Genomic DNA, 15,421 nt, shown 5'->3' on the forward strand with positions numbered 1-15,421 from the left:
GAGTACAATGAATAAAAGAGTCACACAAGATGAGGCTGGAGAGATAGGCTGAGGACATTAGTTAGGATTTGGGTTTATATTGTAATTGTAGTAGGAAACCATTGAGTGATTTTTAGCAAGGAAATAGCAGGATCAGATTTGCATTAAAAATTTTTTTTTCTGGCCACTATATGAAGAATGGATTAGAATTAGGCAAGAGTGGAATACAGAAACGCTATTTAGAGGCTTTTTCAGTGATAAGACAGTAGCTTATACTAGAGAGGTGGCAGTGGAAATGGGAGAGAAGTGGATGGATTTAGAATATATTCTAGAGATGGAATCAGCAGAACTTGGTGATAGATTTGATGTGTTGTTTGAAGGAGCAAGAGGACACCGGGGTTGACTCCCAGGTTCTCTGACTTCATGAAATAGAGAAAGTGGATTGAAGCCAATTGGGAAAAAGTTACCATTGCTTAGATTATATGATGTTTTGAAAACATTTACAAAAATAATACATGAAGTAATTTTTGAGAGACTAGATCTGGCTTAGTAGAAGCTCGTTCAAAGTTTGTTTCAAAAACATTGCAGGAAGATTACAGGGTCTTAGGTGATCTCACAGCTGCACCAGTAAAAGATAAGTGATACTGGAATTAATTTTTGAATTCATCCAACCGACAACCTATCATTTATTGCATGCCATCTTGGTTCTAGGAACTGTGCTCGGTCTAGCAGCTATGAGTAAGGTACAGTTTTTATTCTTATAGAGCTTACCATCTTAAGAAATACGCCCAGAAAAGCAAATCCAACATTTGCTCATCGTGATTTTATTGAGTAATGAAGTTTTGTATGGTGCATTATCTAATTGAATCAAGAATTATTGAAATGTTTATAAAAAAGGACCATCTATTAATTGGTTTTGATTTTTAATTTCAGGAGAAGTAAGAATATCATTTATCTGGTACTATGTTTCTTCATTAGCTATACAATGAATACATTCACTAAAAAAGAGCCACCTCTGAAAAGAAAAAAGTATGAGAAATTAGTAGTATAGTCTTTTGTTTTGGAATTTTTTTTTCAACAGTAATCTTATGGGCCTGGAGGAAATGATTTTTCTTTAAAGTTCCATCACCAGAAAGAAGCATTTGTATTCAGCTCATCCCATTGGAACATAATAGCCTTTTTGGAATATATACAATGATTTTTACATAAGATATCACCAAATAGCACATTATATTTCTGTACTAATTTTGAAGAATTTGATTGCCTTTTTTTTTTTTTTTTTTTTTGGTATGGCTGTAGAAAGTTAACAGCATTTTTTGAAATCTGTGTGGGCTGTTAAAATAATCGTTTTCTTTGCATAAAGAATTAGACAGTTATTAGAAATGGAATAAATTAGATTCAGCAACTCTCCTAATCCTGTGAGGTAAGGATTGTTATTACCATTTTACATATGAGGAAACCAAGACTTTTAGTTGAGTGACTTTCCTGAAGTTATATAACTAGTAATGGCAGAAGTGAAGTTTGAACTCAGGCCTGTGTGGCTTCACATCTTCTGCCCTTAATCACAATAACATCCTGCATTACGCTGTTAAAATAAAAAAAAAAGTTATAGAGGCATCAAAATCATAAGGCATGTACTAAATCCAAGTAGGGAAAGGTACATAGAAGATAAACAGCAAATAGTGACATAAGAATAGGAATTAATGTAAGTCATTGCTATATTAAATGATACAGAATGTTCCATATGGTCAGAGTATACTAAGATTAGTAAGAGTTGGTATGATTGGAGATGATTACAAAAGAAGCAGACTTCAGGGATGATTCAGATTTAGGTATAATGGAGAGAATGAGGGCTTACCAGGTAGGATAAACAATATTAAGTTGAGCTTTCAGGAATAAATGACAACTATAAATATGAGAGACATTGTGATTATTGGTCCATCAGATCAGCAAATACTTGAGGGCCTAATATATGCAAGTCACATTGTGGAGATGATGTAGAAAACACAGTAGTTGCTCATAAAGGTGTCATGGTACAGATAGTCCTTGCTTTGCATGGTACTGTGTTAATGGAAACATGTGCCGAGTAGAATTGTGTCCATTCTTTATACATTTCTGTGGTGACTGAGATTTGATCTCAGTTTAGATATTCATAAGTTTGAGTTAACATGGCACCATATAAAGCAAGAACTGCTTGTATTTAGTTTGATAGATAAAACAGAGTGAATTTTTGTTGGGCAATGGTAAGAAATATATTGAATAACTAGTATAGGGCTGAATTTTGGAGGGCTAGTAGTGGGGGGGTCACCTGGGTGGCTCAGTTGGTTAAGCATCTGCCTCTTGATTTCAGCTCAGGTCATGATCTCAGGGTTGTGAGATTGAGCCCCACATCAGGCTCTGAGCTGGGTGTGGAGCCTGTTTAAGATGCTCTCTCCCTTTCCATACCAGATGGCCTTCTCTCTCTCTTTAAAAAAAAAAAAAAAAGCTAGCAAGAGGACATTAGTCTTGGCATGCCAGGATTTAAAGGTATACCCGTGACTGCTTTTTTGTTGTTGGAATGATCTCTCTTTGGTACTGGTGAAATTAGAGATGGGGAGTGGGAGCTTGCTTTAGTGTCTTAGGCGTTTGCCCATTAATTACAAGTCATATATTAAAGGCTAGTTAAATGTATTTTGAGTTCATTCCTTTGACAGTTTAGCACAATTTTATTATTTATTAAGATAGTGGTTAAGAGCCTACGTATTAGAAACAGCCTGCACAGGTCCAAATCCTACCTCTGCTGAGTGATCTTACTTAATAGATTTGTTGAAAGGATTGAATGAGTTGATATTTGCAAAGTGCTTAGTGTATCATTCATATAATGAGCACTAGATAAATGTGAGTTTCTGCTAGTTGGTGCTAGGTGCTAGAAATTCTTAGATAAATAGAAAATGTGTCCCTGTTCTCCAGTTGAAGAGACATTTATAAACAAAGCTATGTGGTTAGTAATAGATACCCTTTTACTCTGTGCCAGGTACTACATACAGCATTATATATAAGTTTTTTTCATTTAGTACAACCTTGTTACTTGTTCCTGTTTTACAGATGAAGAAATGAAGCCTTAGAAAGATGTCTTACCTAGAGTCATATAGTTGTTAGTATCAGAATCAATATTTGAACCCATGCAGTCCGACTCCAGATCCTTAACTCTTAATCTAGTTCATGGTATCATGCTGCCATGGAGATATACATAAGATGAAATGAGAATGAACAGGAAGGTATCTGTCTAGGGATGTTAGGGGAGTCTTCATAGAAGAGGTGATATTTGAGCAGGTTATTGAGGGAATGAGTAAGAATTTACTATTGGGCAAGAGGAGGAAGGCATTTCAAAAAGAACAGTTTGGGTTTGAGAAAGCTTATTGAACCCTTGGGGTTGTGTGCAATTTGTTTGGCTGGAGTTCAAGTGAGAGATGAGATTGAAATGGTAAGTATGGACCAGATCACACAGGTCCCATGGTTCATGTTAAGAGTTTGTACTTTATTTTTTAGTTACAGGAGTTCTTTCAAGTAGTTAAATAGTTCTTGAGGAGCTATTGAAGACTTTAAAAAGAGTGACATAATTGTATTTGTGTTTAGAAACTCAGTTTTGGTGATACAGTGAGCAGTGGATTGAATAAGACATGAACAAGGACATCTACCAATCCAGTGATTACAGTAATCAGAATGAAAAGTGACTAGGACCCAAATGAAGGTAGAGGAGATCTAGTAGGCAGAGATTTTGAGAAAGATTTAGGATAGAATGGGAAAGATGGGATGTTGGGAGTTGGGGTTGAAGGAGAGGGCAGAACCAGATAAATCTCCCAGTGTTCTTCTGTTTTGAGTGGGTGATACTAAATGTGGAAAGAGGAGCTTTTTTGATAGAAGAAGAGACCTTGCTTACATAAATTGGGGGCTTATATGAAATCTAAAATGGGGGACTGCTGTAGACTGTTGTATATATAGATATGCAGATCAGGAGGGTTTTAGGTAGGAGATATGCCGGGTTATCAGCACACAAGTGATAGATGAAACTACGTAGGTAGTAGCTGAGGTTGTTATCATAGATAACATTTAACAATAAGTATTGGGGCGCCTGGGTGGCTCAGTCGTTAAGCGTCTGCCTTCGGCTCAGGTCATGATCCCAGTGTCCTGGGATCGAGCCCCGCATCAGGCTCCCTGCTCCGCGGGAAGCCTGCTTCTCCCTCTCCCGCTCCCCCTGCTTGTATTCCCTCTCTCGCTGTGTCTCTCTCTGTCAAATAAATAAATAAAATCTTTAAAAAAAAAAAAAAAAAAAACAATAAGTATTACTGAGTACAGGTTACCATCTGCCAGGTGCTGGAGATACAGCAGGGAACAAAACAGATTTTTTTTTTAATCCTCATTAGGAGCTTACAGTTGGGTTGGGGCTAGGTTAAAGTAAATAGTATACCATGTGGTAGTGTTATGGAGAAAAAACAAGGGAGGGAGAGAGAATTCAGAGGCAAAGGGTGGATTTGTGCAGTTTTAAATTGTTGGGTTAGGGACTGTCTGACATTTAACAGAAACCTGAAGGAGGTAAGAGAATGAACCATGTGAGTATCAGGGGGAATAACATTCCAGACAGGGGAGCAGAAATGCAAAGGCCCTGAATTGAGATTTGTATTTGGCATGGTCAAGGAAACACAAAGAAGGCCAGTGTGGTTGGAACCGAGTAAGTACGAGGTAGAATAGAAATTAGGTGATGAGAGGACAGAAAGGTATTGGGAGGTCAGATATGATAGGGTTTTCTAGGTCATTATAAGGACTATGGCTTTTACTCTGAGTGAGATACCAACCCTTGGAGGATTTTGAGTAGAAGAGTAACTTAAGTTTGAACAGGATTACTCTGGTTTCTATGTAGATTGAGGCAGAAATACAAAAACAAGGAAACTTAGGAGGCTATTAGAATTATCCAAGTAGGAGATACAGGGGTTTGGAACATAGTGTTAGAGGTAGAATTGGAGTTCTGATTATGTTTTGAAGGTTTTGAATTATGTTTTGAAGACCATTAGGATATGCTGATGACTATGGGATCATAAGGAATTATAGAGGAGCAGGTTTGAGGAAAAAAAGGTCAGGAGTTTGATTTTGAACACATTGAATTTAAGATTCCTATAAGGCATTCAGGAGAGAAGATACCAAGTAGACAGTGGGATATGTGTGTCTGGAGTTCAAAACGTAGGTCTGGGCCAAAAATTTAAATGTAGAACTTGTCAGTAAGTTGGTGGTACTAAAAGGAAGGAGACTAGATGAGGTCACCAAAGGAAAGGGCAGAGCTCTGAGCTCAGAGTCCTGAGGTACTCCAACTTTTAGAAATTGGAGAAAGGGGCGCCTGGGTGGCTCAGACGGTTAAGCGTCTGCCTTCGGCTCAGGTCATGATCCCAGGGTCCTGGGATCGAGTCCTGCATCGGGCTCCCTGCTCCGTGGGAGCCTGCTTCTCCCTCTGCTTCTCTCTCTCTTTTTCTCTGTCTCTCATGAATAAATAAATAAAATCTTAAAAAAAAAAAAAAGTTAAAAAAAAAATTGGAGAAAGAAGGAATGGCCAGTGGAAGAGGAAAATCTTGGAGATACTGGTTCCTTACAAACGAAGTGAGAAAAAACTACTTCAAGAAAGAAGGAATGGAAAATTCTGTGGATACATCAAGTAAATTGAAGACTGAAAATTGAACATCAGATTTAGTAACATGGGAGTGAACTTGAGAAGCAGTTTCCATGAGGGAAGGGGAAGGTGATTGGAGCTCGTTCAAAAAGGAATGGAAGAAGAGAAATTGGTTATAGAAGTAATATGGGGCTACTCTTTTGATGTAGTTTGCAATGAAGGGGAACAGAGAAAGAATAGTTGGTTGAAGATGTGAAGGCAAAAGAATATACCCATTTTTTTAAATATGGAAGAAATAACTGTTGTTTATATGCTGATAGAAATGATCTAGTGGAGAGAAACCTGATGATGCAAAAGAGGGAAGGGAAAATTGTCCAATATGCAAGTAGAGGCACTTACTTTATATGGGAGCACAGACAGTTGAGCTGTAGTATTAAGGAACGATGGGCTTTGTGGGCACAGAGGGTAGACATGCAGATGTGGCTTTGGAAAGCTGTGGAAGTTCTCTTTTGACTGCTTCTTAGTTTTCTAGTGTAGTAGGAAGCAAAGGCATTGATTGAAAGTGAAGATGCGCTAAGAGGTGTTGGAGGCTTGAGGAGATAGGAAAAAGTATGAAGTAATTTTTAAGGAAAATGGGAGAGTGAATAGAGTTAGAGAAGCATCAAAGGGCCCATTTGAGGTTAGTTAAGAATTATAAATTGAGAACAGTCAGTGTGATTCTGTGTTTTTCTCTAACCATATTCAGATGTTGGATTATGTGGAGATGTGAATTTAACCAGAGTTGGGATTTTATTGTTGCATCGGGAGAAAAGCAGGGAAGATAAGGATATATGCAAAGATGAAGTTCAGTAAAAGACCTTGGAATCTAAGCTGGATAAGGAGGGCATACAGAGAGTGAAAAACTGGTAGGGTCATTGGATTAGAGAGGTCTTATGGAGAGAAAGGATAATAGGGCTGAAGATAAAATCCTAGACTTTATCAGTATATAATGGTAAAACAAGGGAAATATCTGAGTGTAGAGGAACAAAAAGGGCATTGGGGAAGAAAGAGACAGGAAGTAGTCTGTAATCACATCTACAATTCTGAGATCCAGCTTCCTGAAAACTTAACAAAAAATTACTGTGGTAAAATAAAAATAACATAAAGTTTACCATCTTAACTATTTTTAAGAATACAGTCTAGTGGCATGAAGTATGTGTATACACTGTTGTGCAGCCATCACCACCATCCATCTCCAGAATTTTTTTGTCTTCCCAAACTGAAACTCTGTACCCATTATACCATAATTTCCCTTTTCTCCTTCCCCTAGTCCCTGGCAATCACTATTCTACTTTTTGTCTTTGAATTTAACTCCTATAGGTAGGCCTCAGTGGAATCATAAAATATTTGCCCTTTTGTGTCTGGCTTACTTTACTTAGCATAACTTCTTTAAGGTTCATCCATGTTTATTCAGAATTCCCTTACCGGAATTTATATGTATATTTATCACTTGGTATAATACCATGAATGTTTTATCCATTCATCTGATGGACACTTAAGTTGCTTTTACCTTCTGGCTATTGTGAATAATGCTGCTATGAAAATGGGTGGGCAAATACCTGTTTTGAGTCTCTGCTTTCAATTCTTCTATATATTACTGGTTCATATGAAAATTCTGTTTTTTTGAGGAACTGCCAAACTGTTTTCCACAGTGCCTGCACCATTTTACATTTTCACCAGCGCTGCTCAAGGATTCCAGTTTTTGCACATCCTCTCCAACGCTTGTTATTCTCTGTTTTTTGATAGTATCCATCTTAATAGGTGTGAAGTGATATAGCTCATTGTAGTCTGCATTTGCATTTCCGTAATGATTAGTGATTTCTTTTCATGTGCTTATTGACCATCTGTATATCTTCTTTGGAGAATGAAAAAAATATATATATAACTCATTTTACAGTAAGATCTCACTTACTAAACAGAATTGTTGGCAAAACATGGTATGAACTCACATGAGACCATACATATTCTTTACTGATCCCATTTAATATGAATATTCATATGCTCTGCTAAAGAAATATTAGTGTATCTGATTATGGAGTGTTGCCCCAAATCCTGCCGGGGCTGTTGATTTCAGATACATATGTAATACTTCGCTAAAATCAGAAAAATTCAAGATTCCAAAGCACATTCTGTGTGAAGGGTTTTAGCTAAGAGTCTGTGAACTGGTAGCTTCACTTCTTTGGAAAACTAAGCTCCAGTTCAAAAAAACTTAAAACTTTTGGAATTCAAAACATTAACTAATTAATGAAGGGCAGTGCGTGCTTTGTATCTCAGCCCTCCCATTTTGTTCTTTTCTATCTTTATTCTTCACTGTTGATGTTCCTTTCCTGAAGTTTTTTGCCTCTTAACTTCTCTGAGCCTTTTTTCCCATCTATGAAGTGGGCAAATTCTTTTCTACTTTGAGGAGCCAACTGTGGGGATTAAATGAGATAACAGTCTGGCACAGTATTGGCTCCACAAATGCTGATTCTTTTTATTCTTTAAGTTCATGCTCCCTCCATTTTGGAGTATGTGAACTCATTCTTATGTATCTCTTTCATCATGCAACTTCTAATCCCTAATGAACAGAATTATTTTTTATTGGAGTGTTTCTATAGGAAAATGTTCAAATAGCAGAAAGACCTCTCTTTCCCTACACTTCACATTCTCATACTTAATAATAAGGGTACACTCCCGCCCTCCACTCCCACTTCAAAATGCCATTCTTCCATGGGGAATGGAAAGGGAAAGTTGAGGGGGAGCTATCTGATGGAAGGCAAGAGGAAGGGAGCGGAACTGTGTTATCAGTTGTAGATCAATTGTAATTTTCATGTTTGAACCAGATCTGGACTTGGAGGGTACTGCAAGAGTTGCTTCTGTGTATTGGAAATTAGAATTAGAGTCATTTGGTGGAGGTGGAGTATTTGCAGAAGAGTAATAATCTTTTCTCATAAACTGCTAATAATAAAAGTTTTATTATCTAGAATAGGCATATTTAAAGTTACCTTTTGGTTTAGTGCCCCCCACCCTTTCTTAGATTGAAAGGTCCATTCTGATTTGGAATATATGTCATCTTTTCAAGATGTTGGCATATTCAAATGAAAAGGAGGCACAAAGTGGCAGAATTCTAGTTAAAAAATTTTTTTGGTGCTTTTTTTTCAAGATTTTATTTATTTGAGAGAGAGAGAAAACAAGCAGGGGGAGGGGGAAGGAGAGGGCCAGAGGGAGAGGGAGAAGCAGGCTTCCCACTGAGCTGGGAGCCCGACATGGGGGACCCTGGGATCATGACCTAAGCTGAAGGCAGCTGCTTAACAACTGAGCCACCCAGGCGGCCCTACGTTCTTGATTATATTAGATAGCTGCTGCTTTAGAAAGCTGCATGTTTAATGAGAGAGTATTTTGGCTGAAATTTAAAAATAAAACCTAGCAAAACTAACCTTGTCATTCAGATTTTTAAAGAAAATTTCATTTATTTATTTGAGACAGATAGCGAGAGCGCACTTGTGAGTGCACAAGTGGGGGGCTGAGGGGACTGCAGAGGGAGAGGGAGAAGCAGACTCCCTGTGAAGCAAGGAGCTTGCCATTGGTGGGGGGCTGGATCCCAGGACCTTGAGATCACCACCTGAGCCGAACGCAGATGCTTAACTGACTGAGCCACCCTGGTGCTTTTCATTTCAGATTTGACAGTTTGATTTTGGCAAGGACTGAGTTAATGAGTGGTTTGGATGCAGCTGTTGCTTCCTCACTGCAGAGAGCCTTTGTTAACTTGTAAACCGTAGTAAACGGAAGTACACAGGCTCTTGAGGCTTTCATAAGGGAGTTGGAGATGGTGGTGGAGGACAGAGGTGGATGAGCGCATGTGCCAGCCATTTCACAGTGTAGAAAGGTGAGGATAGGTAAAGGCGGTGGGGAAGTCTGCCGTGAATCTAGTTTTACACAGACTCTCTGAGTTGCGGTGATGTGCAAACAGTTATACTGGAACTGGCTATCCACTTTTACATCGGGCATCCGCCTAGAAGAGCCACGGGCAGCTGATGGGAAAGCTCTCAAAGGACAGGCAGTGCCTCAGCAGGTGCATCTTTTCAACCTCTGTGCTTTGTATTTGATCCTTGGCTCAGGAAGTTGTTTTCTGATATTTTGTTATTCTGATACTTTCTATACTATTGTTCTTGTTATTTTGAGCTGTGAAGATAGGTTAAAAGATGCTACTTTATGGGGGCGCCTGGGTGGCTCAGTCGTTAAGTGTCTGCCTTCGGCTCAGGTCATGATCTCAGGGTCCTGGGATCGAGCCCCGCATCGGGCTCCCTGCTCAGCGGGAGGCCTGCTTCTCCCTCTCCTACTCCCCCTGCTTGCGTTCCCTCTCTCTCTGTGTCTCTCTCTGTCAAATAAATAAATAAATAAATAAATAAATAAAAAAAAAGATGCTACTTTATGAATTAGAATACTTGATTCTGGAATGTAGTTTAAAGAATAGTGTTTTTAAAGCCTTTTTACAAGTTTTATTTTGGTTTTGAGAAATGAAAAAATCTTATTTTAATCCTGTCTTGTGTGTCTGTTTTTTTAATTATTATGTTAATCACCATACATTACATCATTAGTTTTAGATGTAGTGTTCCATGATTCATTGTTTGTGCATAACACCCAGTGCTCCATGCAGAACGTGCCCTCTTTAATACCCATCACCAGGCTAACCCATCCCCCCACCCCCCTCCCCTCTAGAACCCTCAGTTTGTTTCTCAGAGTCTACAGTCTCATGGTTTGTCTCCCCCTCCGATTCCCCCCCTTCATTCTTCCCCTCCTGTGTGTTTGTTTTTAATGATTTTTGCATTTGGAAGAGCCCCAGTACTCCTTGGTGTCATAACACAATTGATCGAACTAATAGATGTTTGTCTTTTGTTTTGAGATGTCTAAGGAAGAGGTTGAGGTTTCACTTGGCTGTATTCCAGTATGAAACCTGAGATAAATCCCTTGGCCTTTTTATAAAAGAAAATGGTTAGAAAGGCCAGGGAGAGTTCTCCTATTAGTGAAGAGCCTTCTTCCTTAAATGTATTTACATAGAACAGTGAATAAAAGTATCTGATCTTTTCTGTTTTGTTAGAAAGTGTGTAGGGGTGTGTGGAGGTGTGTCTGTCTGTGGGCTCCAACAAGAGACTTTTAATAAATTTCTCTGGTTTTAAAGCATAAAGTTGAAGGATAATGTTTGTTATTCTTTTGATGAAGGGTTATTAATACTGTGTTTGGGCTAAATTCTAACTCTTTCTTAAGTCAGTGTTACTGTTGTCTTTTTTTTTTTTTTTTTTTAGGATTTTATTTATTTACTTATTTTAGAGAGAGACAGAGAGAGTGGGGGAGGATGCAGAGGGGGAGGGAGTGGGACAAGCAGACTGTGAGCTGAGCACGGAGCCCTAGGGGGGGCTCAATCCTACAACCCGAGATCATGACCTGAGCCGAAACCAAGAGTGGACACTTAACCAACTGAGCCACCCAGGCGCCCCAATGCTTAATCTTAAATGAATGTTTATGGGGTATCCATGATAAATATGTAATATATACATAATATACTCACCCATATACATGTATATATGTATGCATCTATTCCTCTATTGGTTATAGAGCAAATCAAATTGCTCTTGAATTTAAGGTTTTAAAACCTGATCTTTGTAGTCATCAGCAGTGGCTTATATTTAAATTGCTGGTGTGGAAGTCATAAAGGCTTTACAAATTATTCTTCTTTTAGATAATGTGGCTCAGGTTTTTGCAGAGATAGGGGCATAGAGATTGTTTTCGTTATGAACAGAAGGTAGATAAAAGGGATTAACAGTATGTGTATAAAAGTATTTTTGTTGTTAAATCTGTGAAGAGCTACTAATGAAGGGGATTTTAGGGGCAGTGTAAAATGAATTAAAGACTTTTGGTACTTGTTTTGTCATATTCTTTTAATATTACCTACCTTCCCAAACCAAATAGTCACTCTTTTCTCTCTATGTGCTCACATGTTCAGTGGGTCGTTTCTGTTGTCTGGTAAGGCACTGTCTGTATGACATTGGCAAGTGTTCAGAGCTCCTTCTCCCTCCTTGTTAAAAATTATTCTTTGTCTTCTATCCCCAAATGCCAGCAGCTCTTTAACAACTAAGTCATTAAGGGAGTGAGTTTAATTGCGGAAAATATTCGCAGTCTTATTAAATATGGAAAATGGAATGACACCAGTTGCATTTGGTTCTAAAAGATGTATAATCATTTTTGTTCTCCATTCGAGTACCCTGTTTACAAAAAATAATACAGCTTATTTCACAACTTGTTAGTTTGTTCCTGGCTTTTTTTTGTTCTTTGGAATCCTGAGAGGACAACATTTAATTTCAGCTTTTTAAAATATCTATCCCCTAAGTAGATTTAATTTAGCTAACTTTTGTGATGTATTTTTTGACTGCACAGAAAGTTGGAGTGACTGGTCCCCCTGATCCACAAGTCCGCTGTCCCTCTGTCATTGAGTTTGGGAAGTATGAAATTCACACCTGGTACTCCTCCCCATATCCTCAAGAATACTCAAGGTATGTTTTGAGAAACGCTTTACCTTCTATTTTTAGATTCATAGAACTCCCAACACTAGATCTTGGGGACATTTTAGTCCGCTCATCTTTATACATTTGAGGAAACTGGTGGCTTTTAAATGTCCATAGCAGCAGCATGTTTTGGCAGCCACTTAATCCCAGTTGGCTTTAGATTTTCTTTTCTGTAACCTGTCCAAAAGCTGTTACTTAAAATTGGAAACCTGACACATGGTCAGAACGACAGGGAAACATTTTTTCTTTAAGAGAAATTTGCCTTCATACTTCACACTACTGAAGTATAAATAAAGTTCCACTGAGTAGCCTTTTGTCTAAATTTTTATAATTTAACAAACTTAGTGAATGGTTTGTTTTCCCAGGAATAATTGGACAAATGGTATGCAATAATATTACATGTAAATGGCTTGGGTTTCAAGACATAAAAAGTAATCAGTCACCAGCTTTTTGGGATGAGGCAGCATTTTTAGTAAAGCCAAATTGGTTTCATGACTCAATTCTGACATTTATAAGCTGTATAACCTTAGAAGTTATCCAACTAGCCTGTACCTCAGTATCCTCATCTGCAAAATGGGGGTAAAAATAGTATTCACCTCATAGGGTTTATTGTGAACATTAAATTGAGTTAAAACATGTAAATCACTTAGGAGATAAGTGCTCAATAATGTCAGATAGTATTTTTTTCCTTTAGGGTTGAAATTTTTAAAAGAGTTGAAAAATAAGTTTTGGTCAAAAAATTAAACTTTGAAGTGTAGCAGTCACATTAATGTTCTCTTTAATTTGTAAACTACTTATGCCTCAGGTTTCCCATTTAGCAGAGTGTTGTAAGGAATAATAAGTGCTCTGTGAGTTAAACACATGTTCAGAGTACTCTCATTATGTGGCTTTTTACCTATCTAGTGACATTGCTAGTCCAAAATATTAGCACAGGTAATTATAACATTTATTTAGTGCTTTACAGTATACAGAGTGCTTTAACATGGTTTATTTCCAGAAGCTGGGAATAAGCTAGTATATTTGTTAAAAAAAACAAACTAAAACTCAGTATTGTTTTTACTTTTTCTTTCCACATAATTTGATAACTGGTTTCCAGATGTAAGCAGACGTAGAAAAAACAGGAGTGAGAATGTTATTATGGACACAGACCTCAGTGACTGGGGGAAAAAAAAAAAAGAGAAAGCAAAATTTCAGGAAGCTAACACACAAGCTCATGAAACAGCAATTGAGAGCCAGTTATTGTAGGGTTAGTTAGCCCTAAACGCTGTGTTAGATCTGTAAGGCAGCACTCTGTTTATATCATGGGAAAACGAAAATTAACACGTTGTTAAAAGAAGATTACATGATATGTGATTATATATTTATATATTTTAAAAAAGAGGGCAGGAAATTCCTCAACTACTTACAGAACTCAGGTACTCAAGGCAATTCCTCAAGAGTTCTGGATATTCAGATAATTACAGGATCAAGAAGAAATATGCTGAGGAATTAATTTCTTCGTTAGGTTTAAAGAAATAATTATTATCATTTATTTAGTGAACTCTTTGCAAGCTGTCCAAATCAAAAAAGCATGCTCGACTTAGACAACAAAGTTTGTTCAGTGTGCGTGCTTATCAGCTGGTGCAGGGATTGTGGTACAGAGAGATTGAAACCATAGGCACCTTGACTCTTGTACTCAAGGGGAGGAGAGGAAATTTACTCAGAGATGATACTAGAGAGTCAGCCTCAGCACTTGCTTTTCAAGAGAATGAGAGTGGAACCATGAGGCTGTTGTCTTTTAAGATATGAAAAGGCTTCATTAAAAATGTTTTTTATTCTGATAAGATTGTCACTAGAACCTGATCTCTTTATCAGGTTTGAGGGAATTGGTTATCAGTTTATTCTTAATAAACATTGCCTACAGAAAAATAAATAAGAATCATAGTAGAAAGCAGCAATGGGATAGGAACTGTAAAATTTATCAACTTTCTTGAATAAAATTTTAGACATTTTCTTAAATAAAATTTTAGACATTTAGTACATTTCTTTATCCATTGTGGAGTGTTCCCTGAATTTTCCATCAAAAAATATTCTATACTTTAATAGATTCTTAAGTAATTATGACTTTTTCTTCATTCATAATTCTCTTAGTTACATTTAAAAAAAAAATGTCTAATTTTAAATGAGTTTGGGCTTGTTCTGTTAAACTTGAGTTGGCTAACATGCTTAGAGACCTTATGTTTTCCAAATAAAAAACCTAGGGCCTTACTTTGTTAATGACTATTTATTACTCTGTGCTAAAGTACTTCTAAGTTATTTTCTTAATATTCAAGGTTTTGAACACTTCTTAAAAAACTCAAAATCCCAAAGCATGCAAGAACAGAACAGTTGCAGCAAATAAAAAAGATCTCAAAAGGAAAATCTTTTGGGAATGCAAGAACAGAACAGTTGCAGCAAATAGAAAAGATCCCAAAAGGAAAATCTTTTAAAAGGGAAGTGAGATTGTGCATTATATCCCATAATATCCAGATATTTGTGTGTGCATTGTATTTTAAGTAATCTTGCATCTCTGACCTAAAAAACAAAACAAAATGAAACAACAACAATGAAGCCAATAATGCTGCTTTGTTTGGGGCAGTATGGTTAAGTCTTAGACATTGAATAGTATAAACCAGAGTTCTAACCCTAAGTTTCTCCAACAGGGCCATGTGATGCTCATATATGGCAAACAGGTTTCATAGAGAATCCCCTAAAACATGACATAGATGGGCTGAAGGCAGGAGTGACTGTGATCGTGGGATATCCTACTCCTGAGCTGTTTAGAACTTATTTCATAATAACCTTTTTGCAAGGAGATCATATTGAAATCCTAAAGGATTGTAATTAAGTAGCTTGGGAAGTTTCCTCTCCCTTTTGATCCTGTTCCTGACTTGATTTGATGCATAGATTACTTACAGGCCCAGTTACTAAAGCCCAGCATCCTTAAGGTCTTTGGGTGACCATTAAATGATGAAATAAAATGAATGAAAGAATAAAACTATTCATAGTATTAATCATAAATTAATAGTAGCTTTAGTTACCATCATTGAGCTTGGTACTGGACTAAACATCTATGGAATAATTCTGTGAGAGGTAGATATTACTATTTTCATTTTCCAGACCAGGGCCCTGCAAACATATTCAAGACCATACAGTTTATAAGTGGCAGGACCAGGATTTAGTTTCACTTTTCTCTTACCACATAGCCATA

General features: G+C 37.3%; 1 protein-coding gene across 2 annotated transcripts in view; it reads left to right on the forward strand.

Moving 5' to 3' along the window:
* The window catches only part of KAT6A (lysine acetyltransferase 6A), a 113,327-nt gene that overhangs the window by 77,781 nt on the left and 20,125 nt on the right, over positions 1-15,421 (forward strand). For both annotated transcript variants that reach the window (XM_078069577.1, XM_078069578.1), the window contains exon 9: positions 12,065-12,180. In XM_078069577.1, the coding sequence (XP_077925703.1) occupies positions 12,065-12,180 (116 nt within the window). The remainder of the gene's footprint in view (positions 1-12,064; positions 12,181-15,421) is intronic.

The sequence above is a fragment of the Halichoerus grypus genome, chromosome 3, assembly GCF_964656455.1.
Source record: "Halichoerus grypus chromosome 3, mHalGry1.hap1.1, whole genome shotgun sequence".
Classification (NCBI taxonomy): Eukaryota; Metazoa; Chordata; class Mammalia; order Carnivora; family Phocidae; genus Halichoerus; species Halichoerus grypus.